This window comes from Mesocricetus auratus, unplaced genomic scaffold (genome assembly GCF_017639785.1).
Source record: "Mesocricetus auratus isolate SY011 unplaced genomic scaffold, BCM_Maur_2.0 Super-Scaffold_100033, whole genome shotgun sequence".
Lineage (NCBI taxonomy): Eukaryota > Metazoa > Chordata > Mammalia > Rodentia > Cricetidae > Mesocricetus > Mesocricetus auratus.
Genome location: NW_024429213.1, coordinates 8,838,909 through 8,853,340, shown reverse-complemented (window position 1 = coordinate 8,853,340; position 14,432 = coordinate 8,838,909). Strand labels below are relative to the sequence as shown.

General features: G+C 37.8%; 1 protein-coding gene across 3 annotated transcripts in view; it reads right to left on the bottom strand.

Moving 5' to 3' along the window:
* The window catches only part of Med14 (mediator complex subunit 14), an 84,044-nt gene that overhangs the window by 33,952 nt on the left and 35,660 nt on the right, over positions 1-14,432 (bottom strand). For all 3 annotated transcript variants that reach the window (XM_021233230.2, XM_005080560.4, XM_013120870.3), the window contains exons 11-15: positions 13,657-13,782; positions 11,769-11,847; positions 4,846-5,005; positions 3,120-3,314; positions 2,065-2,199 (exon numbers count right to left, since the gene is read on the bottom strand). In XM_021233230.2, coding sequence (XP_021088889.1) covers positions 2,065-2,199; positions 3,120-3,314; positions 4,846-5,005; positions 11,769-11,847; positions 13,657-13,782 — 695 coding nt within the window. The remainder of the gene's footprint in view (positions 1-2,064; positions 2,200-3,119; positions 3,315-4,845; positions 5,006-11,768; positions 11,848-13,656; positions 13,783-14,432) is intronic.

Sequence of the window (14,432 nt, the reverse complement as noted above, 5' to 3'; positions counted from 1 at the left end):
GCTTCAGCCTCTTTAGCTTAAAGAAAATCTCCACAGTAGACAAGTCTTCAAAATTCAGGAGACAAGACCACTCATTTTTACAACAAGCTAAAAGTAATCCAAAATCAGTTCAAGTAGTTCCAAATGAAGCAGCAACTGGTCTTATTTGTAATTCTACCGTATGATCAAAATGAAACTAATGTCGGGCAAATGTAGGCTAAAACTCACTCAGTGGAGCTCCAAGATAGGAAGGCATGCCAGAAGGTCCTCTAACAGAGCAAAGCAATGGCTGACCCCAGTAAACAAAGGCAAGTCTTCTATGACAAGATTTTTACATACCCTGTTCCAACAATGATTTAAATGTTTGTCTACCCTACTTTAAGGATCAAAAAGAAGAGAATTTTACAAAGTAAGCTAATTGATAATGGAAGTTCAGACTCAAAAGCAAAGTGAGAACATCTCAAAAAATGACTTGCTATCAAGAGAGAAACACTGCTAATAAAATGACAGGTGGTCATTCACAGCATAGTGTACATTATTATGTAAATGGGAAATTTGTTTGTCTTGGTTTTAATATATCTACCATTTTGAAGGAGAGATTATAGTTAAGTTTTTAAGAGCTTAAATGAATTCAAGCAAGGACTGTAGGAAGTTCCCATGTGTACAGCATGTATGGATCACAGGAGGACAAAGATACCTGTGCACAAGCATCAGTCAGTCCCATGTACATCTGCAAAAAAGCATATATTTCTGCCAATTCTGGCCTATGCAGCAATGCATTGCATTGCCCCAAAATCACATATCTACTCTCTTCTTACCATCAAGGTAATAATTGAGTGACACTCCTATAATCAATTCAAATGATAAGATCAAAGAGGAAGAACACACTAAGTAAATTTGAAGCATGGATAGTGTTCCATATAATACAGGAGCAGAGGCTAGTTACTACCCTCCGCAAATCCCTTCTATTGAAAATATAAAAAACACAAGTTGAAAAAAATGGAGCTACGGAGCTGAAGAGATGGCTCAGGATTTAAGAGCAGTGGCTGCTTTTGCAAAGGAGCTGCCAGCTAAAAACTGTTTGTAACTCCAATTCTAGGAGTTATACAAGACACCAATGCATACACATTAAAAAAAAACCTAATAATAATAAAAGAAAAAAAAGAGGTTGCAGCTGGCACAATGACGTATGACTGTAATCCCAGCACAGAAAAGTAAATTAAAACCACAAGGAAGTAAAGTTTATCCTTAGCTACATAGCAAGTTTAAGGCAGCCTACACTATGTAAGACCATTTTTCAAAAAACAAAACAAAAGCAGAGTGGTTATCCCCTTTTATGTTCACATTTGGAAATGATGGTAGATATTACAACAACATATTCTTTTTTAATGATTTATTTTTATGTTATGTGCATTGGTACCCTGGAGGTAAAGTCATAGATAGTGGTGAGCTGCCATATGGATGCTGGGAATTGAACTGGATCCTCTGGAAGAGCAGTCAGTGCTCTTAACTGCCCAGCCATCTCTTCAGTCTGATTTTGCATTAGTCAACTGCTTCTTCTATAACACCAAAGTAAATATTTAGTCTAATATTTTTCAAATTTACCTCTCAGAAATGATCCAGTGTTATTAGTACTCAAACAACACGTATTACTTTAACAACTCAAAGAGCCATTCCTTATTAACTATCCATTTATGATAAACATAAACAATGTTCCTACTATGAAGTAGAAAACGTTAATTCTTTGTTCTTTACTTTTTTTTTCAACACAGGGTATTTCTGTGTAACAGTCATGGCTGTCCTGGAACTCACTTTGTAGACCAGGCTAACCTTGCAATTAATTGAAATCTGCCTGCCTCTGCCTCCAGAGTGCTGGGATTAAAGGGTGCACCACCACTGCCCAGGAAAGATGCTAATTTTTAACAGTTGTCTACTTTCGTTCATTGGGAAGAATTTAATTTCCATTATCTAAAAAGAAGAATTTGAGGTGATGGAATGGGAAACAAGAGAAATGTGTGGACCTAAGACCAGTTCTCCTGCTAGAGCCATGCAACTTGAGTTAACACTTGAAAATTTCCAACTCACCTCCAATCGAAGTCCTACAAATGGCATGTTGGTATCGCACATAGCGACAAAATGAGCTAGTACTTTATTGAAGGCACACATTTCTCCTGATCGTTTGGCTTTCTTGCATTCTACCGGACATGGGTCATCAGACAACTAGAAATTTAAAGAACATTTTAAGAAACCGTATGAAAAATTACGAGTGACACAATCCATGAAAGCAATGGAAGCTCTACAAGAAAGCTCAGGGCTAACCCAGACAAATGTGACTCTAAAGAAAGCGTATTGAACAAACCCTAACCCAGACACAAGTAGTTTGTAAATATTTTATGTTTAACAACTTCTTTTCTGGAAAATTACCAATTTAAAACAAAAGCATTTGGTCAAATGTGGTAGTACACATCTGTAATTCTAGTACTCAGGAAGCAGAACCAGAAAGATTATGAATTTGAGGCCAGCCTAGGCTACAAAGAAAGGTAACATGACAAAAAACTGTTCAAAAGAGGGGGGTTGGGAATGTGTCCCAGTAGAAGCGTGCTTGCCTAGAACGCACAAAGCTCTGGGTTCCATTTCTAACACCGTCCCTACTCTCAAAAAAGGACGAAGTATTTTTAAGAAAATGTGGGTAACTGTTTCAGTGCTGCCCTGTACCTTAAAGAGAACATTTAATTCTTTTCTGTTTAAAAATAATAAAACTAAGCATGGTACCATATGCCTGTATACCTAGCACTTGGGAGGCAGGGGCGGGAGGATATAAATTTAGAAGACAGAATTAGTAACATAGCAAGTCAGAGACAAGCCAAATCTATACAGGAAGACCAGACCGCAAAAATAAAAGAGGCAGTCAGGCATGGTGGTGCATGCCTTTAATCTCAGCATTCAGGAGGCAGAGGTAGACAGATCTCTGAAATCGGACTCTAGTCTGGTCTATATCTGGGGCTACGCAGACAAACCATGTTAAAAAAGAACAAAAAGAACAAAAGAGTAATAATAAAAATTTAAAAAGTACAATAAAATGGGATGGGAGTTGCAAAACCATTAATACAAATAAACCCTGTGCTTCTATGTGACCTCACCTTGTGCTTGGTACCAGTTCTGGTCTGCTTCCCAGTCTTTGTATAAGAAATCAAGTCCTGGATGTTGTCCTTGAACTGCTGCAGCAGCAGTGCCATAACAGGGCTGTCTTCACGGTCTGCAGTACTCACAGACATGAAGTAATACTTGTATGATAGCTGAGTGGGCTTATTGGGAACCTCAAGCATTTCTACAACCTAAAATAACCCAAATCAGAAAGAAGAATAAGAACCCTTGTACATTTTCCATCTTATATCAAGTGTACTTTGGAATTGTTGTTTAAAAAGACATCTGAATTAGATTTATAAGAAAAAAGCCACAATATTTTTTAAAGAACCATTCTTAGTTAAGTATATAATCTGTCTTCTAAAAAATAGCAATGGCAAAAATATCGTTAAGAGTAAAAGCAACAATAAACACAAGAAATGAACCCTGAGTTTTGAACTGAAAAATGTGATTGCTCTGGGTACAACGTGAACAAGCAGCAGTGCTGAAATGAAGGCTAACCGTGCCAGTGCTGTCCTATGTGCCTCCTAAGAGTACCAATGAGGAGCCATAGCTTGTCTTTATTTTTGTGAAATAATGACATAAAAAACCTTATCCAGGGTCACACAGTTGCTTTTCCCCCCCCCCTAGAAATTACACTGGATATGCCTTTCTCTTACCCACTATGAGAACTAAAAAAGATAGAACATGAGGACATTTAATGGATAAATCCATATCCTTACTGAGACAAAGGTTATAAAATCTATACTACACACACACAAAAAAAAGTTCTGAGGCAGGTGTGGTAGGTCAGGACTTTAATCCCAGGTATTTGTGAAGCTAAAGCAGGAAGATTAGGTTTAAAACCTGTGGATGGAGAGATAACTCTAGGTTAAGAGCACTAGCTTTTCTTCCAGAGGACCTGAGTTCAATTCCCAGTACCCACATGCAGCTAACAACTGCAACTCCAGACTCAGGAGATCATACCTCCTCTTCTGGCTTCTACAAACATGCTGTGTACAAACATACATGTAGGCAACCATCAACATTAAAAACACACAAAAGTTCAAGGCCTGCCTTGCTACAGAGCTGTGTTCAAGGAACTTGCACAAGTTAGTGAAACCTTGTCTCTAAAAGTAAAAAAAAGGGCTCAGTGGTAAATGGCTTCCCTAGCATGTGTGAGATCTGGAGTCAATCCCCAGCAGCGCCTACCTAATAATAAAAAACCTCATCAAATACTAAAAAGCACAGACTTTCATAGTATATATTTACATCAAAATAGAAGTGATCAACAAATAGAAAGGGGGGGGGGGGGGTAAATACTATACTTACAGATTCATAGTCACCTAAATCCAAGCAAGTATTTATGACACCAAACTCCTCTAAATCTTCACAATAGTTATTTATAGTTAATTGCACTCAATTGTTTACATTTAACCAAAGAGATACTTAATTCCAATCAGAAACCAAGCTTCTCTTGTCTACCATGAATAAAGCCTCCCCAAGAACCTAGGTCTCATTATGGTAGAGGCAGTAGGGTGAGAGATGAAAACTACCTTACATTTCTCAGCAGAGACCTGACTACTTTTCTGCCTTCATTAGTACTCCTTGTGTTGAAAATCCCTATGTGAAAGTCAGGTACTAAGCAAAATTCACTTGCAAATGAAATTAGACAAGACAGCTTTCTGAATACATCCAGACTTAGTCAACTTGTTCACTCCCAATCATGCTTGGCATACTTACAATGTAGTACTGTGGAAGACGGGTAAGTTTAATAAACAGCTTATTCTTAGAAAGGTTTCCAATGGGATGTGTTGAATAGTTAGAAAGCTGTAACGTTTCAGTGGTTATTGTAGGCAGATGCTTTATAGATTGTTTGCAACGCTGTTGTCCAAGCCAAAACCTTAATTTAAAAAGATAATCCACATCATTAAATCAGGGGTTAACCCTATGCCACTGATTTATAAACTAAAAAAAAAACTAAAGAATAACTGAAATTTAGTCAACAGCCACATGATCAAATCAATAAGTCATTTCTATAGTCTTATATTTGGTTGCTAATTCTACTTCTACCATAAGAAATTTAAACTGCACTGTGAATAATATGATTTGGGGGAAAGAAAAATGAACTATAAGCCTAAAAGTATAGCTTAGTTTATCATACAGAATGCCAGATTCCCAAACCTAAACTCAACATCTTTCATAAGAAACCTAAAACAAGCTGGGAGATATATGATACCATACGTCTTTAATCCCAGCACACGGGAGGCAGAGGCTGCAGATCTCTGTGAGTTGAAGGAAAGCTTAGTCTACAAAGTGAATTCCAGGACATCCAGGGATATACAGAGAAACCCTGTCTGGGAGGGGGGAATACACACACAAAATGTGGGGAAATCATATCAGCTGCTTAGTGTCAAACAATCAGCCCTGAAAACATACATTTAAAGTATATGGCCTTCACTGGTTATATTTAGGAACATGTATGTATACATGAATACAATAACAATTAGTGAGAAAAGAGGCCAGGAATTTGAAGGGTAAATGGGAGTTCTTGGAGGGAGGTATATTATAATCTAAAAAATGAAATAAATAATCTAAAGAGCTCATAAAATAACAAACAAGCATAAAACACTATTTCTGCTCTCATCATTGTAGACATAAGCCCTGTTTTAGAAAAAGTATGTGTAACTGCCCTCCTCCCTCCCTCCTTTTCAAGTAAGACACTGGATTTTGATGAGTTTGCTACACCCAGCAGCCATCCTGTGGCTAAGATAACATATAATTTAATATACGAACAAGAGATAACACACTGATTCACTCTTACTGATGCACAAAACACAAAACAAGGACTTTCACAGCAATATAGCAATGCCAAAAAGGCCTAACTAATTAAGAGCATACAGGCTCCACTTACTGAATAGGGTATAGGTTAGTTTGGGGAAAAGTGCTCTACCAAGACCTACATGTGGTACAAATGGTGTGCTAACCATGTTCATTGAAACTGCGAGAATATATTACATCTTTTTTTTTGGAGGGGGAGCTAAGATCAAGTGTAGAATATATTACATCCTAAGGACAGTTTGCCAGCTCAACCAAAAGTGAAATGTGGGGGGAGGGGAGGTTCCTTTGATTTGTGTTTGTTTTTTGTTTTTGTTTGAAAACATATTCTGACCATGTAGCATGGTGGGCCTACAACTCACTATGTAGATCAGACTGGCCTCTGAATGTCTCTGGCTGCAGAGTCCTGGAAATATTGTTTTCATCATTAAAACCTATCTAACATTTAATTACAACTTTAAAGGATCAACTGAAGAAATAATGTTAAAAGTATATCATTTGCTTCATTTTGGGTAAAAGTTGTAAGTGGATATCTATGCCAACCCAAATTATTTGAGACTGTTAAGTCTACTAAAGTTCTTAAAAGAAAAACAGAGGAGCAATTAAGAAACACATATTGTCGCCGGACATTGTTGGTGCACGCCTCTAACCCAGCACTCTGGAGGCAAAGGCAGGAGGATCTCTGTGAGTTTGAGGCCAGCCTGGTCTAAATAGTGAGTTCCAGGACAGCCTTCAGCCTTCAGAACAATACAGAGAAATCCTGTCTTGAAAAACCAAAAAAAAAAAAAGAAAAAAGAAAAAGAAAGAAACACATATTGTCTCCAAATATTCCCTCTCTCCCTCCCTCCTTCACTCACTCCCTCTCTCTCTGATTAGTTACATCAGCTCACCTATGTAAGGCACAAATGAAAAACAAGCTCACTGTCACTTTAAAAATCCTAAATAGCTGAACAGTGGTGGTGCGAGACGTTAATTCCAGCACTCAGAAGGCAGAGGCTACCAAGCAAATTTCTGTGAGTTCAAAGTCAGCCTGGTCTACAGCTAGGACTGTTATATAGACAAAACCTGTCTTAAAAAACAAAACTCAAAATAATAAATATTAATACACAAGTAGTCTTTTAAAATACACGTGGAATTACTATTTCTTTTTTTCCCCTGGGACAAAGTCTTACTAAGCATCCCATTCACAATCCCCTATTCTCAACATTCTGAGGGCTGGGCTGGAACAAGAGTCTTATTCATATTCCTAGCTTACTATTTCACCCTTGAGTTTTCGTATGATGCTGTAGAAAAAAAAATTTCTGTGTGAGCTTTATACAAATTTCCTATAAACATTTCAATGAAAAAATGTCCAGCTTCTGTAATTATTCCCTAGGTTATGTTTGTTTGGTTTTATTGGAGTATATGTAACTTTATATCTGTTGATTCTAATAATTAAAAAGTTGGGGTTTACATTTTATATGTGCCTGTTTTAGGTTTTGTTTTTAGGGTTGGTCTTTTAGGGATTAGGATCCCCAATATGTACCTCTGATTGACCTGGAACTCACTTTGGAGACCAGGTTGAACTCATACTCAGTGATATTCCTGACTCATGCCAAGAGGCATGTGCCACCACACCCAGTTGTTTCTTTTATTAGAATCTGTTTTGTTGCATAATACAAAAATAGCCTGTAAACCAGCTGCTCAATATCATTAACCATTAAGGCAAAGTACGCTAAGATTTCCATGAGGTACCTCTTACCACCAAAGATACTAACAAGTGTAAAAAACATACAAAAACAGAAACCCTCATATGTTGACTGAATAGCAAAGTGACACACCTAAGTTGGAAAACAGGTTGAAAAATTCTTTCAAAAGTCAAACATAATTTTTACTCAGTAATTCCACCGTTTGGTCAAGAGAAAAGGAAAAGATCACACAGGACTGTAGTTATTCACATCAGTAAAGAAGTATAACAACCCCATTTACTACAACCCCAAGTTACTATAGAATAAAGAAAATATGGTACATTCATTCAGTGGAATATTATATAAGGATAAAATACCAGTACATGCTATAACATAAACCTTGAAAATATAAGTGGAAGAAGCCAGTCAGAAATCACATAGTTTATGCTTCTATTTATATAGTAAGTCCAAAACACTAAATTTCCAGAAATAATTTGTGGTTACCTAGGGCTAGCAATGATTAACTGTACATGGACAACAGAATGATGCTAAATAAACATTTTACAACTAGATTGGGGCAACAGTTGTGAAACGTAGTAAATTTAATGAAAATTGGTTGATTGTATGCTTAGAGTCAGTTCATTTTATCACATTTAAATAGCACCTTAGAGGGCTGAGAGATGGCTCAGCGTTTAAGAGCACTGACTACTCTTCCTGAGGACCCAAGTTCAATTCTTAACACCCACATGGCAGCTCACAACTGTCTGTAACTCCAAGATCTGACACACTCACATAAACATACATGCAGGAAAAACATCAATACACATAAAATAAAAATAACTAAGTTTTAAAAATAGCATCTCAGCTGGATATGGTCGCACACACCTTTAATCCCAACACATGGGATGCAAAGGTTGGAGGATCTGTGAGCAGCAGACCAGATAGGGCTACACACTGAGATCCTGCAAAAATAAGTAAGGAAAACAATAGCTCAAAAAGTTTCTACAAATTAGTCATCTCCTGATAGATTACTAATGACCTGGCTATTTATAATGAATCATTTGAGAAGCACTATCGTAAGTAAAATCAGAACTTACAAAATTATGTGAGTTATAGACATACATTTGATAAGTAAATGCTTTGCAGGATTTTGCATTTTGGTTTTAGATAGTACTACTTCTTATACCTACAACAGTGATAAACAACCTCAAATTAAAGAGGACATGAATTACTAAGCATATTAAAACTTGTGTTTGTTCATAAATGTACAAACATGAAACTAGAATCTTAAAAACTGTTACATAGATTGCAATGAAACAGCTCATACATAAATCTATCTATTGAATAATAAAATTATCCTCTAGTGTTAATAAAATTACTTGATGATGAATTTTTATAAAACTAGGGGTTTGGGATATAGCATGGTACTTGCTAGGCATGCCCAAAACCCTTGGTTCTATCCCTAGCACTACATAAAAAAAAGAATGGAATTCCAGCACTTGTTAGATATTGAAAGATCAGAAGTGTGAGGTCACCCTTGACTAATCAGAGTATTGCAGGCTGGGCTACTTAAATGTTGTGCCCTCCCCCAAAAGGATAGAAACCATTCTGACAGGAGTGAGATGGTATCTCAGAGTTGTTTTGATTTGCATTTCCCGGATGGCTAAGGATGTTGAGCACTTTCTCAAGTGCCTCTCAGCCATTTTAGACTCCTCTATTGAAAACTCTCTATTTAGTTCTGCAGCCCACTTTTTAATTGGGTCCTTTGATGTTTTGGAGACTTGCTTCTTGAGTTCTTTGTAAATTTTGGAGATCAACCCTCTGTCAGATGGGGGGTTAGTGAATATTATTTCCCATTCTGTGGGCTGCCTTTTTGTCTTGCTGACTGTGTCCTTTGCCTTACAGAAGCTTCTCAGTTTCAGGAGGTCCCATTTATTAATTGTTGATCTCAGTGTCTGTGCTACTGGTGTTATGTTCAGGAAGCTGTCTCCTGTACCAATTCGTTCAAGGGTACCACCCACTTTCTCTTCTAAGAGGTTCAGTATGGCTGGATTTATGTTGAGGTCTTTGATCCATTTGGACTTAAGTTTTGTGCATGGCGATAAACATGGATCGATCCGCATTCGTCTACATGGCAGTCTCCAGTTATGCCAGCACCATTTGTTGAAGATGCTTTCTTTATTCCATTGTATATTTTTACCTTCTTTATCAAAGATCAGATGTTCGTACGTGTGTGGGTTAATACCCGGGTTTTCAATTCGATTCCATTGGTCTACCTGTCTATTTTTGTGCCAATACCAAGCTGTTTTCAGGACTACCAGACAAAGGTTAACTCTTGAATCCCAGGCATCAACCTGGGAATCCAGCATGGGACTGATCAAGACCCCCTGAATCTGGGTGTCAGTGAGGAGGCCTAGGTAATCTATTGAGCCTTGGGCAGCAGATCAGTACCCATCCCAAGTATACACACGGTCTTTGGACTCCCATAGAACAATGTGAGGTGCACTCTCACCCTGAACTCTTGGGGAAGGGTCTAGGCCCTGCCCTATATGAAATGACAGACTATGGACACCCCCATGGAGGGCCTCACCCTCCCTGGGGGAATGAGGGGATAACGGGGGGGGGGGGTTGGGGGGAGGGCACGGGAGGAGGGGAGGGAAAGGGAGAGGGACCTGGAACTGACTTGTGAAGCAACCTTGTTTCTTATCTAAATTTAAACTGGAAAATAAAATTAAAAAAAGGATAGAAACCAGAAGTAGCAAAAGAAGATGCTGAAAACACACACACACACACACACACACACACACACACACACACACACACACACACACAATTCCATTGAACAATCTTCCCCTTCTTTTTTTTCCATTTAACAGCCTGGAGGCTTGCTCTGTACCACTCTTCTTGATCATATATATGTGGTACTCATGGCAAGCATCCTGCCTCAATATCCTAAGTACTGGTATTAAAGATTGTAGGTACATGACAATGCTTGCCTTGACAATTTCAGTTTTTATCTCTGAAACTAGTTTTTATTCCATGGAATCTTAAAAACATTTTAAAGGTTTTAAGTTGGACATGGTGGTTCATATCTTAATCCCAGTAGTTGAGAAGTAGAAGAAGAAGCATCAGGAGTTCAAAGCCTGTCTCAGCTACATAGTAGTAACTCTGAGGCAGGCCTAGGTTATATGAGACCCTGTATCAAAAATAAAAATAAATGAATAATAAGAATTCTTTGAGTGGCCGGGCATTGGTGGTGCACGCCTTTAATCCCAGCACTCAGGAGGCAGAGGCAGGCAGATCTCTGTGAGTTCGAGGACAGCCTGGTCTACAGAGTGAGTTCCAGGACAGCCTCCAAAACAAAACAGAGAAACCCTGTCTCGAAAAACAAAACAAAAACAAACAAAAAAAGAGAATTCTTTAAGTGAGGGAGTGGTGGCACACACCTTTAATCCCAGAATTTGGGAGGAAAGGCAGGCTAATCTCTATTGAGTTTGAGGCCATTCTGGGCTACAGTGCTAACTATAGAATAGCTAGGGCTGTTATACGGAGAAACCCTGTCTTGAAAAACCAAGAAAAAAAAAAACAAAAAAAAAACTGTTTTGAGCTCGATGATGGTGGCCCACAACTTGAATCCCAGAGAGAAACCCTGCCTGTGGGGTGGTGTTAGAATGGAACATCAGTGTAGCCAGAGTGCTAATGATAGCCCAGATAATCTCTGGTTCTGTTAACAGGGTGATTTTGAAACAAACTAAATGGCAATGTTAGAGAAAATGGAACAACTGTTTTGATTCTGTCCGTTGAGAGACTAATACCACAAAGATTCTGGATAAGAACAAATAGCATTCTACTAGAGGACACGGTACAAATATTTATTAAGTGATGTTTGAATTGTGTGTTCTAAGAAAATCTGGCAAGGAATGATAGTTTAGTGCCATGCCCCTCTGACTACCATTGGATCTAGAGGGGAATCTGATATGAGTGGGGATAGTACTGGATGTATTCCAAGGCATTTTAGAGGCCAAGGCACCAAAAGATGCTCAGATTTCATGTCATGAATTTTAAGGACAGTGACAGATTAAGATTAATGATGGAGAAGAAAATAAATCCTGTCAAGATAGGTTTCGCTTTTTAGTCTTGAGCTAAATTAAGTAAGCTTACTTAAGTTGCTGAATCCAAGGGATGATCCGCTTCATGTCATCATTTACACACTTTTCCATGTCCTCCAGAGTGGTCTGGTCTATAAAATAAACAATTCATTAATTCACTGCTTACAAGCAAAGTCTTTATCCATGTAGCAATAATTTAAATGAATTTTTTAAAGGCAGAAACCCATGCTATCAATCAACGTGCTTTTCCTCCTACATACTCCTTTGGCAAGAGCAAGTAGCAAATATATAAACAGTGCTTGACACATTAAGAGTTTTAACTATTTTAAGAGCTAAATTGCATTTGTATCTTATAAGCACATAAAACTCATAAAATTGCTAGACTTAGAACCATAGTCTAACCAAAAAGAAACCACGGCTTATTGAAATACTGCTTTTTACAGCATACAAATGACCAAGCATACACATAAGGAAGACCCGTTGTCTAAACAACTGGCTTGCTAAATGTAGTCCAATTTTTTAGCAACAGCAGAAAGTATGTAAAACACTAAGCAAAAAAGAAGGCACAAAGTAATTTTAACTAACTGGATCAAAATCTAGAAAAAACTATAGACAAATAAAAAGCCATTATGGTGTACTATGCCATGCCCCCACCTCTCAATTCTTATACTGAAGTCCTTATCTCTACTGCATCACTGTTCCAAAGGTGGCTTTTGTGAGGCAGCTAGTTTCGGAAGGGGTCATGAAGAAAGGATAATCAGGACAACTAGTATCTCTATGAGCAGTTCTCAACCTGTGGATCACAACCCTTTTCACATTGGGTCACTATCAGATATCCTGCATATCAGGTATTTACATTATAATTCATAACAGTGGCAAAATTACAGTTATGAAGTAGTGATGAAAACAATTTTATGGCTGTGGCAGTTGCTACAACATGAGGAACTGTGTTAAAGGGTTGCAGCATTAGGAAGGTTGAGAACCATTTTTGCTCTACAGGAATGGACAGTATGCATCCCTGTGGGAGCAGTCAGGAGTGAAGCCCACACTAAAACTAACTACACTTTGAGAAAATACATTTCTACTGTATCTTGTTATAGCATCTTGACCTTTATGTACAAAAAATTATGTTCTACCCCTTTTTGTTTACATGTGCTTTTCTGAGTATTTGCTGTTAATGATTAAGAAAATAGACAAAGAAAAGACTGAGATGGGAAAGGCTACCAAAGGTACATGGGGTGGTGCAGCCATGGCTGGGGCATGGCTGTAGCCAGCTATTACAAGTCAGCAGTGGGCCACAAGCCTATCCTCCCAGCTAGAGGTGCTGGTGTGGTAGACTCACTAGCTTCAAGGTCAGCCACCTCCTACTGAGGTAGCTGATGGACCTGGCCAAAGTATAGTAAGCTGTGGGTAAGCTAACCCACACCACAGCCATTGCTGATGCCAGGACTTATTTGGATCATGTCTGATCAAACGCATGCCAAATGTGCCCATGTTCACTGGTATATGAGGGAAGAGATGGAGAAAGGAAGATTTTTCTGCAGCTGGTGAGGATGTGGCTACCCTAGAGATTATTTTGGAATGGATAATGATGAGAGAAGGATAAAGAGTATTAACCAGACGATATAATTTCAGTGCTTCCTTGGGATTGCCTGTTGTTATGTGGAACTATCTGTGGTATCCTGAGAAACAAAAGTAATGTTTTCATTTTAAATGGGTGTGTTGAGGGGAGCTTTAAAAAACAAACCTCTGTCATATGCCATTATCTATCAGATATGTGATTCAAAGTCCTGTTTTCCATGAGCTGCTAATATAGTTCTTACAAATATCACTTTTTGTTTGCTTTTGGTTTTTTTGTTTTTATGTTGTTTATGTTTATTCATAAAAGCAGACAGACATACACGAATTCTTACACTGAATGACTACATTTTGCAACTTACCAAGTCCATAAAGCATCAACTGGAACATTCCAGAATGCAAATCTACAAAAATGTGTAGGCACTCTGAATTACCGCAAGGCTCCAAGATGGGAACAATGAGAGCTGGAAGTGCAGTCTCTATGGAAGCTGAACAGTTAAGAATTAAAAATTATTTTTCAATCTGAATATTTTCACAAAATGATTGTTCAATGAGTACAAAGAAAGGTCTGAATATAGAAGAAAAGATAATTCTACAAAGTTTGGAACTGAATCATAGCATCAATTAATAGTAGCTGTAATAGAAAAAATGTCATTTTTTAGTTGATTTGTAAAAGACATATCTAAAAAAACAGAACAAATAATTCAAAATCCCATTAAAAAGGTTACTCTATCTAATAAAAGAACAATCACATCAGTTATCTGAGTTATTTCTATCAAGTTTAATAAGTCAACTTTTAGAGATTTTCTTAATTAGTTGAAAAATGAAGGAAAAAGTTTAATATACAAATTTTATTTATAGCCCAAAAGATTATTAATGTAATTTTTATTTTAAAGATTTTCTTTTTGTTCTGACAGCAAAGAGTTCATGTTTTTCAAGAAGCACTTAAAAACTATTCACCATTATGCCAGGTGGTGGCGTATGCCTTTAACCCCAGTACTTGGGAGGCAGAGGCAGGTGGATCTCCGTGAGTTCGAAGCCAGCCTGGTCTACAAGAGCTAGTTCCAGGACAGCCTCCAAAGCTACAGAGAACCCCTGTCTCAGATAAAACAATGAACTGTTCACCATTACATGGAAA